This window comes from Typopeltis vanoorti, chromosome 8 (assembly GCF_054136105.1).
Source record: "Typopeltis vanoorti isolate ZY-2024b chromosome 8, IOZ_Tvanoo_1.0, whole genome shotgun sequence".
Classification (NCBI taxonomy): domain Eukaryota; kingdom Metazoa; phylum Arthropoda; class Arachnida; order Uropygi; family Thelyphonidae; genus Typopeltis; species Typopeltis vanoorti.
Window position 1 is genome coordinate 92,506,753 of NC_143556.1, and position 15,314 is coordinate 92,522,066.

General features: G+C 35.9%; 1 protein-coding gene across 2 annotated transcripts in view; it reads right to left on the reverse strand.

The window, feature by feature from the left end:
- LOC150104195 (putative aarF domain-containing protein kinase 2) overlaps positions 1-15,314 on the reverse strand; it is a 176,937-nt gene that overhangs the window by 31,020 nt on the left and 130,603 nt on the right. For both annotated transcript variants that reach the window (XM_090396824.1, XM_090396823.1), the window contains one exon: positions 4-99. In XM_090396824.1, coding sequence (XP_090252950.1) covers positions 4-99 — 96 coding nt within the window. The remainder of the gene's footprint in view (positions 1-3; positions 100-15,314) is intronic.

The window sequence follows — 15,314 nt, forward strand, 5'->3', positions numbered from 1 at the left end:
TACCATTCTCAAAAGGACATCTATTCCCGTTTTTGCTACTTCACTTTTTAGTCCACTTGAACACTTGCTATTTATAAGGGTCAACATTGGCATTCCATCCTGGAAAACATATACTATTTAGTCTAAAATCAATTAATAAATAAATAGAAGGGGGAGATGAACAGTTTTGATAAACCTAAAACAAAATTGATATTAAAGCAACTGATATAACCACAAGAAAGAACATATCTTAAAACCCTTTAATCCCCATGTTTCATTAAATTGTAATAATTTGTTATTTTCCTTTTAGGATATATAAGATATATATATATATATGTCAGAGATTTTGAAAAAATTTGAAGACAGAGGTGTGGGCAATCATCAAATTTTTCATCTGCAAGAAAAGTCTGCAACTGAGATTCATCAAACTTTGTCCTTTAGGGGACTGTGTCTCAGCATACTGTTGTCACCATGAAGGAATTGAGATAGAACAACAGTTGCCAGATGGGTTACCAAGTTTAAAACTGAGCATCGTGTGACAACAGATGTCCCCAGATCAGGAAGACCTTAAACACCTGCAAACATTGATGCAGTACATGCCATGATCCTTGATGATAGACGAATACCAGCCAAAAACATTGCAAAAGACTTTGGGAATATCCAGTAAATGAGTTGGGGTCATTATCCACCAACATCTGGACGTGCAGAAGTTCTCAGCGAAGTGAGTCCCCAAATGTTTGAATGCTAATCAAAAGAGAAAGAGAACATGTGCTGTCATCTCAAGGAATTTTAGGTCATTTTGAGAAATCAGGTGCAATTTTTTTGGCTCATATTGTGATAAGACATAAGTCAAGTTATATGTCAATCAGTTTCTCAAGAGTGGTGGTTAAGGTAATGGAGCAGTTGGTAAAAGACAGAATTCAGGACTGAGTGGACAGAAATATGACATGGACTTTGCATAGGCATCTCACAAGATTCCAATTTGCTCCAAATTATGCAACTCTGTTGCATAATTTCCAGCAAATTGGAATGGATATGAATTTGGTGATTTTGATTAGAGGGCAGCTGATGGACAGACATCAAAGAGTGACTTATGGAGGATTCAGTCCAGGAGAAGGGAGACAACTAGTAGTGTACTGCAGGGCTCGTTACTTGGTCCTATAGTGTTTAGTTTGCACATCAATGATATAGAAAATGATCTGACAGGAGATGTTCAGTTATTTGCTAATGATGCAAAACTAGGAAAAGCAATAGTCAATGAATGTGATGTAGAAATCCTGCAAGATGACTTAAATAGGCTGGCAGTATGGACAAAAGTAAATGGCTGCTGGTTTGATGTGACCTAAAGTGACCAAGATGATGAATTTTGGAAAGAAGAGATCACAAGCTGTGTAATATACTGATGGAACTGAACTGCAGGAAACTGATGAGGCCAAGGAGTTGGGGGTGGGGGTGATTGTTGACAGGGTATGTTGCAAAAGTGGCCAGCACATTATATTACACACCGACAAGCAAGGATAGGGAGATTATTGTTCCCCTTTATAAGGATATAATAAGAGCACATCTGGATTACTGTACACAGATCTGGTCACCTGGATTCTGTGAGGATCCAGAGGCTGTGGCAGGTCTATAGAATGCTCCATATGAGAATAAATTGAAGGCCTGTGGGCTTCAAAAAATAGTTGATAGGCAAAAAAAAGGAGAAATGATAGAGGATTAAAGGAGTTTTACTGGATGGATAATGAAGACTTTTTTAGTACTGGCAGGAAGGGACAAAACAAAGGGCTACTCCTGGAAATTGTAAGAGCATGATTAGCAAGGATGTTATGACTAGATATTTTGCTTAGAGGGTGGTAAGATAAGTCAGAAGAGCCATCAAGCAGAACAAAGAAAATTTTATTCTAATAAGTTCCAGATCAGGAGGCTCAATTATAAAAGGATGTTTTGAATAATTTGTGACCTAAAGCATAAGTTTAAGCCCAAATTGAATGTCATCAAAGACAGGAATAGAACAATACTAACAGAAGAACTGGAAATTGAAAATAGATGGAACGAATACTGTGAAGAACTATATGGCAAAGAGGATATGAAAAATTTGGAGGAGCCCTCTAATCAGGAAAATTTCAATTTGGAACCTCCTCCACGTAGGCATTTAAACAGCTTAACAACAATAAGGCCCTGGGTTTAGATGAAGTTCCAGCAGTTAATTAAGGCCACAGGAGATGAAGGGATAAGAGTTTCATAGATTGATTACAAGGATATGGGAGACAGGATCATGGCATAGAGACTGGAAGAAGTCGGTTTTCATACCACTACATAAGTGAGATATGAAGGATTGCAAGAACTATAGAACTATTAGTTTCATCTCTCATGCAAGCAAGATTTTATTAAAGATCATTCTAAATAGGTCTGAAGCCAAAGTTGAGGCAGAGATGCCTGAGGAACAAGCAGGTTTTAGGAAAGGTAAGGGTACCAGCGATCAGATCCTTTGCCTTAGACAGATCATTGAAAAGTGTAAAGAATTTTAGGCTCCCTATGATAATATGTTTCATAGATTACTCTAAAGCTTTTGAATGCATCTAGCATGTGAAACTGTGGTAATTAATGAAAATAATGGGCTTTTTGCAACACATTATCAGGTTGACAGCTAATTTGTAGAGTGAGCAAGAAGCCATGTAAGAACAAGTGTTGGATTAACTGACTGACTTCAGGTTGGAAAGGGAGTTCACAAAGATGCCTACTTTTTCCTCTCCTGTTTATTATCTATGCTGAGGACATCATGCATATAGCACTGGATAAGCTTAGGACAGATACTAGGATGGGGTATCTGTCCTAAGATTAATCTTAGGCATGCCAATGAAACAGTACTCCTGTGTTAAAGATTTTTTCTAGTTGTTCTTTGTCATTACAAAGTTAATGAGATCAGTAAGAAACAGAGGACTTCAGCTCAATCCTAGCAAGACAAAGATTATGGTTCTCAAAGGAAATACAGACAGGCAGCTCCTGAGAAACAACTGTACCTTAATAGAGAAAGAATTGCAAGTTCAAGTACCTGGGATTATTATTAATGTAGAGAATTGCTGTTCAGAAGATGCCAGAAAAAGATTAGGAATGGATCTATCTCCACAGGAAAAAAAACAGGATTCTGGATGTAGCTGTTTTTTCAACAATGACTTATGGATGTGGAACTTGAAAAATAGGAAAAAGATTACTGCTTTAGGATTGTGGTGTTACAGAAGTCTATTGAGGATATTAGTGATTTAGTATCTTTTTATAATACAGTAAGAGCTGAGTTGGATAAAGAAAATGGCTATATGATGATTTTGCAAAGGCATTTGACAGAATACCACATGGAACTCTATAGGCAAATTAGACCAAATGGGTTGGATATGACACTGGTTAAGTGGATAACAGGGTGGCTGCTGAACAGATATCAAAAAGTAGTATATAGAGAGGCAGAATTGAGCAAAAAAACAGGTGACTAGTGGTGTGCCACAAGGTTTGGTGCTGGGACCATTGCTGTTTAATTTGTACATAAATGATATAAGAAATAACCTGAAAGGAAACATACCAGGAGTGACCAACTACGCGTCCTTTTGAAGCCAAAATAATTCTGGTAAAACTTAGAAGAGTCGCAACCTTTGACCGATGTGATGATATGGGTGTGAGTGAGTGTGTGTGCATGGTGAGGTTGTAACGAGCTTGTAAGAACTGCTTTGACTAATTACATACCTAATTTTAAGGAGCTTACTAAGAAAAATGGATACAAGGAAGGCCTTTACTAGTAAATAACTAAAATTATTGTTTCAACTTTAAAATTATTATAATTGTTCAAAGTAAACTTTATTTAATGTGTTTCGAATTAAACTTTTTTTATTGCAGTAATTTTTATTGACCCTGTTTTTCTCTCTATCTTCTCTTTTGTTCCTCTTTTTTGTTGTCTCCTCTTCTCTTTTTATTTTTTCCTGGTAGATCATGAAGAGCTGCATGATGCATGGATGTGAGCCGCATGTGGCTCACAAGCCATGTTGTGGCCACCCCTGAAATATACAGTTGTTTGCTGATGAGTAATAGTTAATCAAGCAATGTGGAGAGCTTGCAGGACGATTTAAATAGGCTGTCAGTATGGGCAAAAGTTAATGGGTGTCAGTTTAATGTCAAGAAATGTAAAGTTATGCATTTTGGGATAAATAGATTACAAGCCATGTATCATGTTGATGGCACTGTACTCCAGGAAATAGATGAAGCTAGAGATTCGTGGGGAGGACATATTGCTAAGGTAGCCCATAAGATTACTTGGCTATTGAAGAATACATTAACAAGTAGAGATAATGAAGATGCTATTCCTCTTTATAAGGTCCTCATATGTCAACATTTGGATTACTGTACTCAAGTCTGGTCCCCTGGGTTTCTTGGGGATGAGGAAGCGATGGTGAGAATTCAAGTGCAAGTGACCAAGATGTGTGAGTGGCCTGTCGAATGTTCCCTATGAGGATAGATTGAAGATGTGTGAATTGCAGAAGTTGGTTGATAAGAAAAAAAGAGGGGATACGATAGAAACATTTAAGTTGCTTAAAGGGTTTTTATAGAACAGATGCTGGGAAAATGTTTCAGTGCTTGGCTAGAGGGACCAGAACAAGGGGTCATCCCTGGAAGTTAAATAAAGGTGTGGTTAGTAGGGGTGTGACTAGATATTTTGCTTGGAGAGTGGTGAATGAGTGGAATACACTGCCAGAGTCAGTTGTGAGTGCTTTGTCTGTTAATAGGTTCAAGGAGAGGTATGATAGTATAAAAACTCGATTGTAGCTTAAATATTCCAAAGCATATTACATCGATTTTTTACTTAGGTCAAGTCTCATAAGAATGATGTAAAATTAAATCTTGTTTGTCTCTGTATATTTTGTACTAGGTGTTTTTGTAAATAGCTCTTTGGAAATTAACTGTATATACTCCTTTAATAAGAATATGTTAGAGTGTTAAAAACAAAGGCAATGTTTTTGCCGCCGGAGCTGTATGTAATAGATCTACATGGTGGCATAAGAAAGGTTGTTTATAAACTTTGTGTGTATGAGAAAGGCTTACAAGCTCTGCACGTAAACACCTCCAAGATCAGTCAGAAAGGTTCAAACAACTTTCCGATGGCCGGCAACTTACAATCAAAAGAAGGCACAGAAGAGAACAAAGAGTGGGCCGAACTTGAAACTTAAGATGAAAGAATCATGCCGAATTCTTCGGGGATTACAAACTTCATGCGAGGTCTCAGAGAAGGCATAATAAAAAGGAACAGAGCCAAGCATATGGGGCTTCCCAAATCCAGACGTTGCTAGATAGAGTAGGCTGCCCGGCTCCAGATGTCGCCAGAGAGCTTTCCAGTTCAAGACGTTGCTAGAGAGAGAGAAAACTTCTAGGACAGAGAAAGGGTTTCCAGAGGCCGCAGATGGAGCTCCCCTCTTCCAAGAGTTGCCAGAGAGGGACTTCCCGTTCCAGTCTAGAGAGAGAGAGAGTTGCCTAAAGAAGTTCCAATTGCCAGAGAAAAGTTTCCAGGCCAGAGAGGGATCCCAGTTGACAGCAATTACAGTTTCTTAGAGGCGAGAGTTCAAGCTACTTGAGACGGCAGTCGTCCAGGCATTTTCGGAGAGCAGAAGCAGAGGAGAAAAAGTGATGTAAATTACCCAAAGCAGTTTTGCTCAGAAGTTTTTCTTTTCACCGTGGGAGAACAACATTTTGCTGGAGCTGTATGAGTATCACAGGCCGCTGTTTACAGCCCGCTATTTTTCCGATGAGATAATACTGAAGCCAAATTTCCTGAAGGAAGCTCGAGATCTGAGATGAAAGAATTGCCATAGAACTTTTAGTGAAAGACTTTTGACTGAATGTGCGATATAGAGCCTTTGTAAGTTACATACTTTTTGTATATTCTCTCTTATAGTTGTTATAGAAGGATGTTTAAGATTTTTGTTTAATAGTGATAAGAAGTGTCCTTAAGAGAGTCAATTGGCATGTTGGAAATTGATATCAAATTTGTAAAAATAACTAACCTCTTTGCAAGTAAGCTAGGAGTTTAATAAGTTAAATTTGTAAGCAGAGAGTTAATAGGCTTTTGAGTTAAAGAGATTAATTAATGTTGAAGTAAAAAGGTTCTAAATTGTGCAAAAGAATTTTTATAGATGGATAGAGAAAGCAATCTCCTTATTGTTTAATTCATGTATATTTCATAGTAATGTAAATAAGATGTGTTTTGATTTTTTTTGTTAAAGGAGTGCTGCCTGATTGTTTATTTTTACAACTGCACTGTTCCTAAATAAATCGGACTTGTGAGCGGGAAACTATGTGAGATAGCCGAAGCGTAAAGTTAAGTAAAAGAATAGACCACGACTGTAAAGTTTTATTGAAGGAATTTGTGTTAGAGAGAGAGAAATCTGCCGGCCATATTATTAATTAAGTTTTATGCTAATTAAACGATATTAGTGGCGCAGTCTAATTTAAATAAATTTTCTAGTATCTTAGGCATAAGACTCGTAGTGCGAAGGGTAGATAAACATAGTAAGCAGCAGAGTAAATGAGAAAGGTAAAGAGAGAAAAGCGCATTAGAATAATGCTATAAAGAATTAAGAATAAACATAAAAAGATATTACTAATATAGGCAGAGTAAGAAAGGAAAATATATAGAAAAAACGTGTAGAATAGTAAAGATAATAAAATAATGCATTAAAGACAGTAGAAGATATTACAACAGATTGGGTCTCCCACAATGAGTCTCTGGACTCCATGGAGGTACCTGTATTATAATAATATACTGAAAGACAGGCAATGGATGGATGCCAGAAAAGATCGGTAGAACTTTAAGGCTCCTTAAGGATACTGACAGAAGAAAGTTGAAATACTTGGGACATACTGAAAGGATGACTTCAAGACCTTCTCCAAGACCAGTCAACATATCAAATTATAGATTGAGATCCCACCAACTCACAAAAGAATAAGGTGTGCAAGTTATTGAACAAAATCACTTCCTGGCCAAAAGAAACAGGCAACAAACTCAAATCTCTCCATGTTAAAATACCCAGGATATATGGAGCTCCAAAAATTCACAAACAAGGCACACCTTTATGTCCTATTGTAGACAGTATAAACAGTCCCACATATAAACTTGCTAAACATTTAGCCAAACTACTAGCCACTTGCACAAACAATTCTCCCTCTTTTGTTAAAAATTCTACCCACCTAAAAAGTATTTTAGAAAACCACACCTCAAAAAGTTCAGACTTAATGGTGAGTTTTGATATCACCTCATTATTCACGAATGTACCATTAACTGAATTAACTTTTTAGTAAATTTATACAGCCATACTTGTTAAGGTTTGGAGTATGTTTTAAGGCTTCTGTTGATTCCTGGAACAACCTCTCTGACTTGTAGAAGCTTCTGTGCATTACTTTTGTTTCTTTCCAATTGATCCTGTGTGCAGGGGGTATCCAAAGCATGGTCTGCCAGACCTGACTTGCCATAGTGAAAGTGTCGAATATATTTTTTGTGTTCACTGAGGCGGATGTCCACAGTTCTTCCTGTCTGTCCATAGTAGGCTTGATGGCAAGAACAGGGCACTTCATAGACTCCTGGATGCAATAAAGGAGTGCATTTGTCCTTAGGTGAACGGATGAGAGTTGCTAATTTTACATAAGGTTTGAATACTGTGCATAGTTGGTGTTTGTTAAGCACCCTAGATATCTTTTCAGATGTGCCTTTAATGTATGGGATGGTGATAGTTTTGTTGTAGTCTTCTGTGGTAGAGAGAGGGGGGATTTCTGGGTAGCATTTAGTATGTTATCTATCTTATGGGGATTATAACCATTGGTTAAGAAGGTATGACGTAGGTGAGAAAGTTCAGCAGTGAGAGCAATGTCATTGGAACAGATTGTTCTAGCTCTATGGGTTAGTGTTCTTAAGATACCATATTGTTGAGAAGGGTGATGGTGTGATTGTGTGTGTAAGTATCTCCCTATATGTGTGGGTTTTCTATAAACTGAAAATGATAAGGAACCTTCTGGAAGACGTGTGATCAGTGTGTCCAGGAAGGGCAGGAGTCATTATGTTGTGTGCTCTGAAGATGCTGGATATAATACCAGCGAAATATTAGCCTCTAAGTTAATAAATAGTTATTTTCTTATCCATCTGTGTTCATATCATACCATGAAATTGATTACATTTGTAATACTTTACTTAATAAATTAACTTTTGACAAAAGCTCATACCAAATTACAAGGTTTAGTATAAACTCAAATGAATCTATTTGTTCATATATTGAAACCACTTCTACTTTGATAGTAATATCTGATGCAGTTTTAAATAATTCTTTTAGTACATTTAAAAATTCTGGAATTTGAAAACGTACAGCTCTAACTGATTCTATTCTACATTCCCATCTTCAGGAACATAAAAATATGGTATGTGCACGCTGGCACTAACAAAAGCAAATGAGGAAAAAGGCAAGAAACTAATATTGGTTGTCTTGGCCGTTGGGTTGAAGTCTCATAATGTAAGTCTCCCAAATTCGGAGTAGTTTCATGCACCCAAATTTATTGAGGTTTGGAACGTTTTTTAGAGCTGCTGATGATTCCTTGACTAATCTTTCGTACTTAAACTTGCTACGGTGTATTATTTTAGTTTTCTTCCAACAAATTCTATGGTGGGTATCTAAGGCATGGTCTGCCAGCCCAGAGTGGCTGTACTGGTGAAACCGGATGTAGTCTTTGTGTTCTGAAATCCTGATATTTGCTGTCCTGCCTGTTTGGCCAAAATAGGGCAATTTGCAGCTGCAGGGGACCTGGTATACACCAGGTAGGTCTAGGGCTCAGATACACTCCACTCCTTTCTAACACACTTAAACAACCAACACCACAGAGTCCAGTTCACCTTAGAAAAAGAGGAAAACAACACCCTCCCCTTCCTAGACACTTTAATCACTCGCCAGTTTAATGGATCTTTGGTTTTCACTGTTTACAGAAAACCCGCCTATACAGGCAGATACATTCACCAGCAATCCCCTCCACCCCCTCACAACAATACGGGATTATAAAAACACTATATAACAGGGCAAAATTAATCTGCTCAGATGACGATGTCCTAACCACTGAACTAAACCACATCCTCAATACTTTCTTAGCCAATGGCTATAACCCCCCAAAAAATACTAAAACCAGTAAATCCCCCCCTCCACAATAAAGATTACACCAAATCTATCACCATCCCCTACATCCAGGGCACCTCTGAGAAAATAACCAGTATCCTCAAAAAATATGACCTGACTTCTTGTTATATACAAGAAGTTGGCATCCCTTATCTGCTCTACCAAAGATCAACCACTTCCCCTAGACCTACCTGGTGTATACCAGGTCCCTTGCAGCTGCAAATTGTCCTACTTTGGCTAAACAGGCAGCACAGCAAATATCAGGATTTCAGAACACAAAGACTACATCCAGTTTCATCAGTACAGCCACTCTGGGCTGGCAGACCATGCCTTAGATACCTACCATATCGTTGGAAGAAAACTAAAATAATACACCGCAGCAAGTTTAAGTATGAAAGATTATTCAAGGAATCATCAGCAGCTCTAAAAATCGTTCCAAACCTCAACAAATTTGAGTGCATGAAACTATCCCAAATTTGGGAGACTTACATTATGAGAACTTCAGCCCAACGGCCAAGACAACCAAATTAGCCTGCCAGAGAGCACCATTAGGACTTTAGGAACAATATTAGTTTCTTGCCTTCTTCCTCATTTGCTTTTGTTAGTGTGCCTGAGTGCACATACCATATTTTTATGTTCCTGAAGATGGCAACGTGACGTTGCCGAAATATTGAAGTTATTCATTAAAGTTGCCTTTAATTAATATCCTTTATATGTGTTGTTAATTCCATAAGCTAATTACCAGTTATGTATGACCAACGTATAAGCCTTTCTACTAGAATTCCCATCTTGTATCACATAATGGTTTTGGAGCTAATTGTTTAACAAATTTCTTTAATATGTCCCAAAGTGAAGTAGAGGCAACAAATAAAGTATATATTTTTTGTATAACATTAAAAAAATTATTGCTATAATTGATGATTTTGCGACATCCTCTAAAATCAAATTTAAATTATGGCAGGCTCAAGGAGTATAAAATGCCTTTTCGTTTTCATTTAAAATGTAAGCATGGACTCCCTTATTATACAAAGTGATTTTATATTTTCATATATACCTCCAGTAGTGTCATTAGTTGTTAAAACTGTCCAAAGGTGTTCATGAATTTCAATATCTGCTTCAAATATATGTAAAAATCTAAAAATTACTGAAATTTGCTCCTGGTGACTAACATCAGAAGTACAATCGATAATTATTGAATAGTACTTTGCCTGCCTTTTCATAGTCACAATATTTTGTTGAATTTTGGTTCCCATATCAACAATTCATTCATTTTGCACAATGGGTGATACGAATTTTGTTACCTATAATTTTTTTTTTTCGAACATCGCATTAAATGATCTTTTAAAAGTGGATCAAATTCTGCAATTAATTCTATGATTCCAAGAAAATTACCATTATGGGCTGTATACGAAGTATTAAAATTACCACTAAAAGCTAAATTATGTTCGGATAAATAAAGAATTGCTGCTACTTTTCGTCTTAAAACATTTCTTAACAATTCTGCTTCAAATTTTATGACATTTTGATTTGCCTGATCAATTGCATTGTGATTTTTTAAATTACATTCCATTTGTGTCCATGAATACATGCATATCAGCACTGGATTTTGTTCCTGAGACTTGAATCTTTCACTTACATGTCGCCAGTCAGAAAAGCTATTATTAGATAAAAAATTATCAGAAGAAAATAATTTGCAACAAAAACAAAAAATAGAGTTGAAAGAGTTTGAATATACAAGCCATCTTCTGTTTTGCTTCTCTCCATTTGCAATTGTCCTAACATAGTGAGCTGTAGAAAAACGCCTCTTGTCATCTTTTGGAAAATCATTTTCAGTCGGAGGAGACGGTGGACCATATTGTACAATTTGTGTTAGTGTTGCATTGTTCAAATTTTTGGGCCATGTTGCTGGATCATTAATTGTAAACAGTTCACCTTCCTCTGGTGTCTCAGTTTTAGGATCTTCAATACTCATTGTTTGACCAAATGCGTCATGTTCTCCGCTTCCTTTGAGTATTTCAGAACTCTCATTATTAATTAATGTTGAAGCCAAAGAACTGTTTGTAGTTATTTCAGCACTCCCATTATCAACTGATATATCTGAAAAAATATATGAGTTCAACTTCATAAATTTAAACAGTGAATTTCTTTGATGTTCCTCAGCCGATTCTTTTTCTCGTTTTCGCTTTCGTTTTTAATGCCCACTTGGGTATTTTCTTCCATAATAATCTCTCTCATGACTAGTCATACTCTAGAATTAAATACAATAGATTTAACTATAAAATAAGTTAATAAATTAAAACAAAATTACTTACCTTATAAATAAAATATATCTAAAATAGATAATATTAGAAAATAAATAAATCTAATGTAGATTGAAAACTGCTATTGAAAAATTCTGATGTTGGATAACCTAAAACCAGTTTACAAAATATTTTTTTTAAGATGTTTTGCAAGTAATGTCACATAAAAAATTTGCCATAACAGTATATGTATATACTAGTTGGTTGTAAAATTATATACATATATTTTTCTATATAATAATATTTTTTACATAATAATTACAATATTAATTTATATAATAATTTAAAAAAATTAATTGATTTTCTTTTTTCAAATTTTTTTGCACTTTGCAGGGGCCTGTGCCACCACACAGTTCACACACCCATGAATACGGCCTTGTATAAATTCATATCTATTCTATTCTATTCCCTCAGCCATATGGCTGGTGGGGTAGCTATATGCTACTAGAGAAATAATTATGAGTAAGGTGGTTTCCCGTTGCCTTCCTTGCTGTACTATATCCTATGACTGTAGCCTGTGTGTGTGTTCACAGGGCTGGTTTGCCTGCTTGTGGGATGAAAAACCCCAGATAAACTGGTGGAAAAAACCCTGCTGTCCACACCCAAGACCGGCTAACTTGGCTATGGCTAAGAAAGATCCTTAAGCTCCTCACGTCATTGATGGGAGTCGAACCCAGGACACTATTTCCCCAGGCATATGGTTGCGAAGCGCATAGCCACTAGGCTAATCGCGCAGACCATAAATTCATATAAAAATCTTAAAAATAAATAAGAGAATAGCAGGTAAAACTCATGAAAGAAAAATAAGTTTGACAAACTTATTTCTCAGTACTCTAAATTAACATATTGTCCTTTATAGTTGGCAAAATAAGAGAAACACATTTTCTTGGGACATAAATAAGGCAGGTCACTGGTAGTTTTTCAAAAACTTTTTAAGATAGCATGATTTATAGACAGTCATATCAGAAAATTTTATTTTCTAACCAAAATAAAATATATATATATAAAATATAAACCATACTAAAACATAATAGTATTACATTTAACATCAAATGCATAAATGAAATTTGAAAAACTTTCACACCACTCTTCTTTAAATTTATTGCAGAATGGTTTAATTGGAACACTCTAACATAATGAGGAAATTTAATAAAACAAATCATGTTTAAAATAAAAAAAAAGTTATCAATTTGCACATACGGCCTATATACATGAAACCAACCAATCAAAAATGATATCAGGGACAATACATTTCTGGTGTACAAAACATGGAACTAAGGTACTCTGAAATTTATAATTCAGTTATATGAGGTACTCCGTTAACTAAGGTTCGGACAATATAGAGTTCACCCTAATCCTATTTTACTGAGTATAGTTATATTGTTATTATTAAATACAAAATTAATGATGGAAAATCTCACGTAAAAAGATTTTTTTAATAGTATAATTTTCGGCTGTGTGTCACAGGCATCTTTAGTACATGTTAAGCTCAAATTAAACAATAACTGACAATTCCAAAAAGTGCCACCTAAGTAGCTAGTGTAAGATAACTAAAAAGGTCAATAAAATTTCTTAACAAAAAAAAAAAAAAAAAAAAAAAAAAAAAAAAAAAAAAAAAAAAGAGCTTTGAGTAGGTCTTCCTCTTCAAATACAGAAGAAATAACGTGCATTCCTATCCCTTATGTACACGGCATTAGTGAACGTATAGCAAAAGTTTTAAAACCACTGAATATTTTTGTTGCCTTTCGACCGGTCAGAAAAATCTCCTCCTTTCTCACTTCTGCTAAGGACAAGCTTCCACATCTTAATTATCCAGGTGTCTACCAGATTCCTTGCTCTTGTGGATTATCTTATTTCAAACAAACAGGAAGATCTGCCTCTATTCGAACTAGAAGAACACCAGTCTTATATTCAGTACCTTAAACTTGAACAGTCTGGACTTGCAGAACATGCCATCTTAACCAGACACAGAGTTCATTGAAAAAAGACAAGTCCTTCACAAATCCTCATAGAACGGCTTTATAAAGAAACATGTGAAACTTTACTCCACTCTCCTAACTTAAACAGATCTGATGGTTTACGTCTATTCCCTTTATGGGAGATAGTACTTTAGAAATCAGCTAATCTTTTCTAACTTTTTATTGTATATAGTTTTTTTTTTTTTTTAAATTTTATTGACCTTTTTAGTTATCTTACACTAGCTACTTAGGTGGCACTTTTTGGAATTGTCAGTTATTGTTTAATTTGAGCTTAACATGTACTGAAGATGCCTGTGACACAGACGAAAATTATAATATTAAAAAAATCTTTTTACGTGAGATTTTCCATCATTAATTTTGTACTTATGTCTACTCACGGTATTCCCTTACTAAGAGTTATTATTATTTTACAGCATCTCCATGGAGCCTGGAGACTCACCGTGGGAGATCCAAATCAACTATACACACAAATCCTATCATACCGCTCTCTCTCTCTCCTTGAATCCATTCACCATCAGGGAACTCACAACCGATTTTGGCAATTCATTCCGCTCACTCACCACTCTCCATGCGAAAAATCTGTGCTCAAGTCTGGTCCTCCTGCGGTTTCTTAGGGATGAGGAAGTAATGGAGAGAATCCAAAGGTGAGTGACTAAGATGTGTGGATTGCAGAAGTTGTTGATAGGAGAAAAAGAAGGGATATGATAGAAACATTTATCTCTTACACAACTTCCATGAATAGCCCATAGTTCTCTCATATTGACACTTGCATCAATTTTATAAAACCCTTTAATTTAATATCTTAAAAGTTTCTATCATGTCCCCTTTTTTCCACCTATCAACTAAACTTTAAGATTTGTAACCCACAAATCTTCAACTCATCCTCATAGGGAGTATTCCACAGACCTGTCACTGTCTTTGTCACTCACCTCTGAATCCTCTCTACCATCTCCTGCTCCACAAGAAACCTAAGTGACCAAATCTGTGTGCAGTAGTCAAGATGTGGCTGAATCATAGCTTTATAAACAGGGATAATAATGTCCTTATCTTTACTTGTTAGCATGTTTTTCAACATCCAAGTAATCCTTTGATCTATTTTACCAACTTTTGCAATACGCCTTCTGAACTTCAACTCTTTGTCCACCATTATCCCCATGTCTCTAGCCTCATCAATTTCCTGCAATTCAATACCATCAATGTGATACACCATAGACAACCTTTTCAACCTAAGTGCATAACCTTACATTTTACAACATTCAATTGACAATGATTATCCTTTGCTCACAATACCAATTTATTTAAATCATCCTACAGAATATCTACATCAGTATTATTAACTATTGCTCTCCCTAGTTTTGCATCATCAGCAAACAAATGAATATTCCCTCTTAAATCTTTTCCTATGTTATTAATATACAAATTAAAGAGCAGTGATCCTGGTACTGAACCCTGAAGTACTCCACTAGTCACCATCATTTTCCTAGATTCCACTCCATCATATACTACTCTCTCGTGTCTGTCCATCAGCCCCACCCCCCAATCCATGCTACTAGCCTCACATCCATTCCCATTTGCTCCATCTTTTGTAATAGTTTTCCATGTAAAATTCTGTCATATGCCTTGGCAAAGTCAAGTAGCATCATGGTGTAGCCATTACCTTTATCAAATTCTGTTCACTTTATTATAAAATGTGAATATGTTACTAAAACAGGACCTATGCTACACAAAGTCATGCTGCCCACTATAGAGTATCGCATCCCTGTCCACCCACTGTTATTTTATCTTTCACCAACTTTTCCAATACTTTAACAACTACTCCTGATATATTAATCGGTCTCTAGTTTGCTACCTCTGTCTTGGAACCACCTTTATGC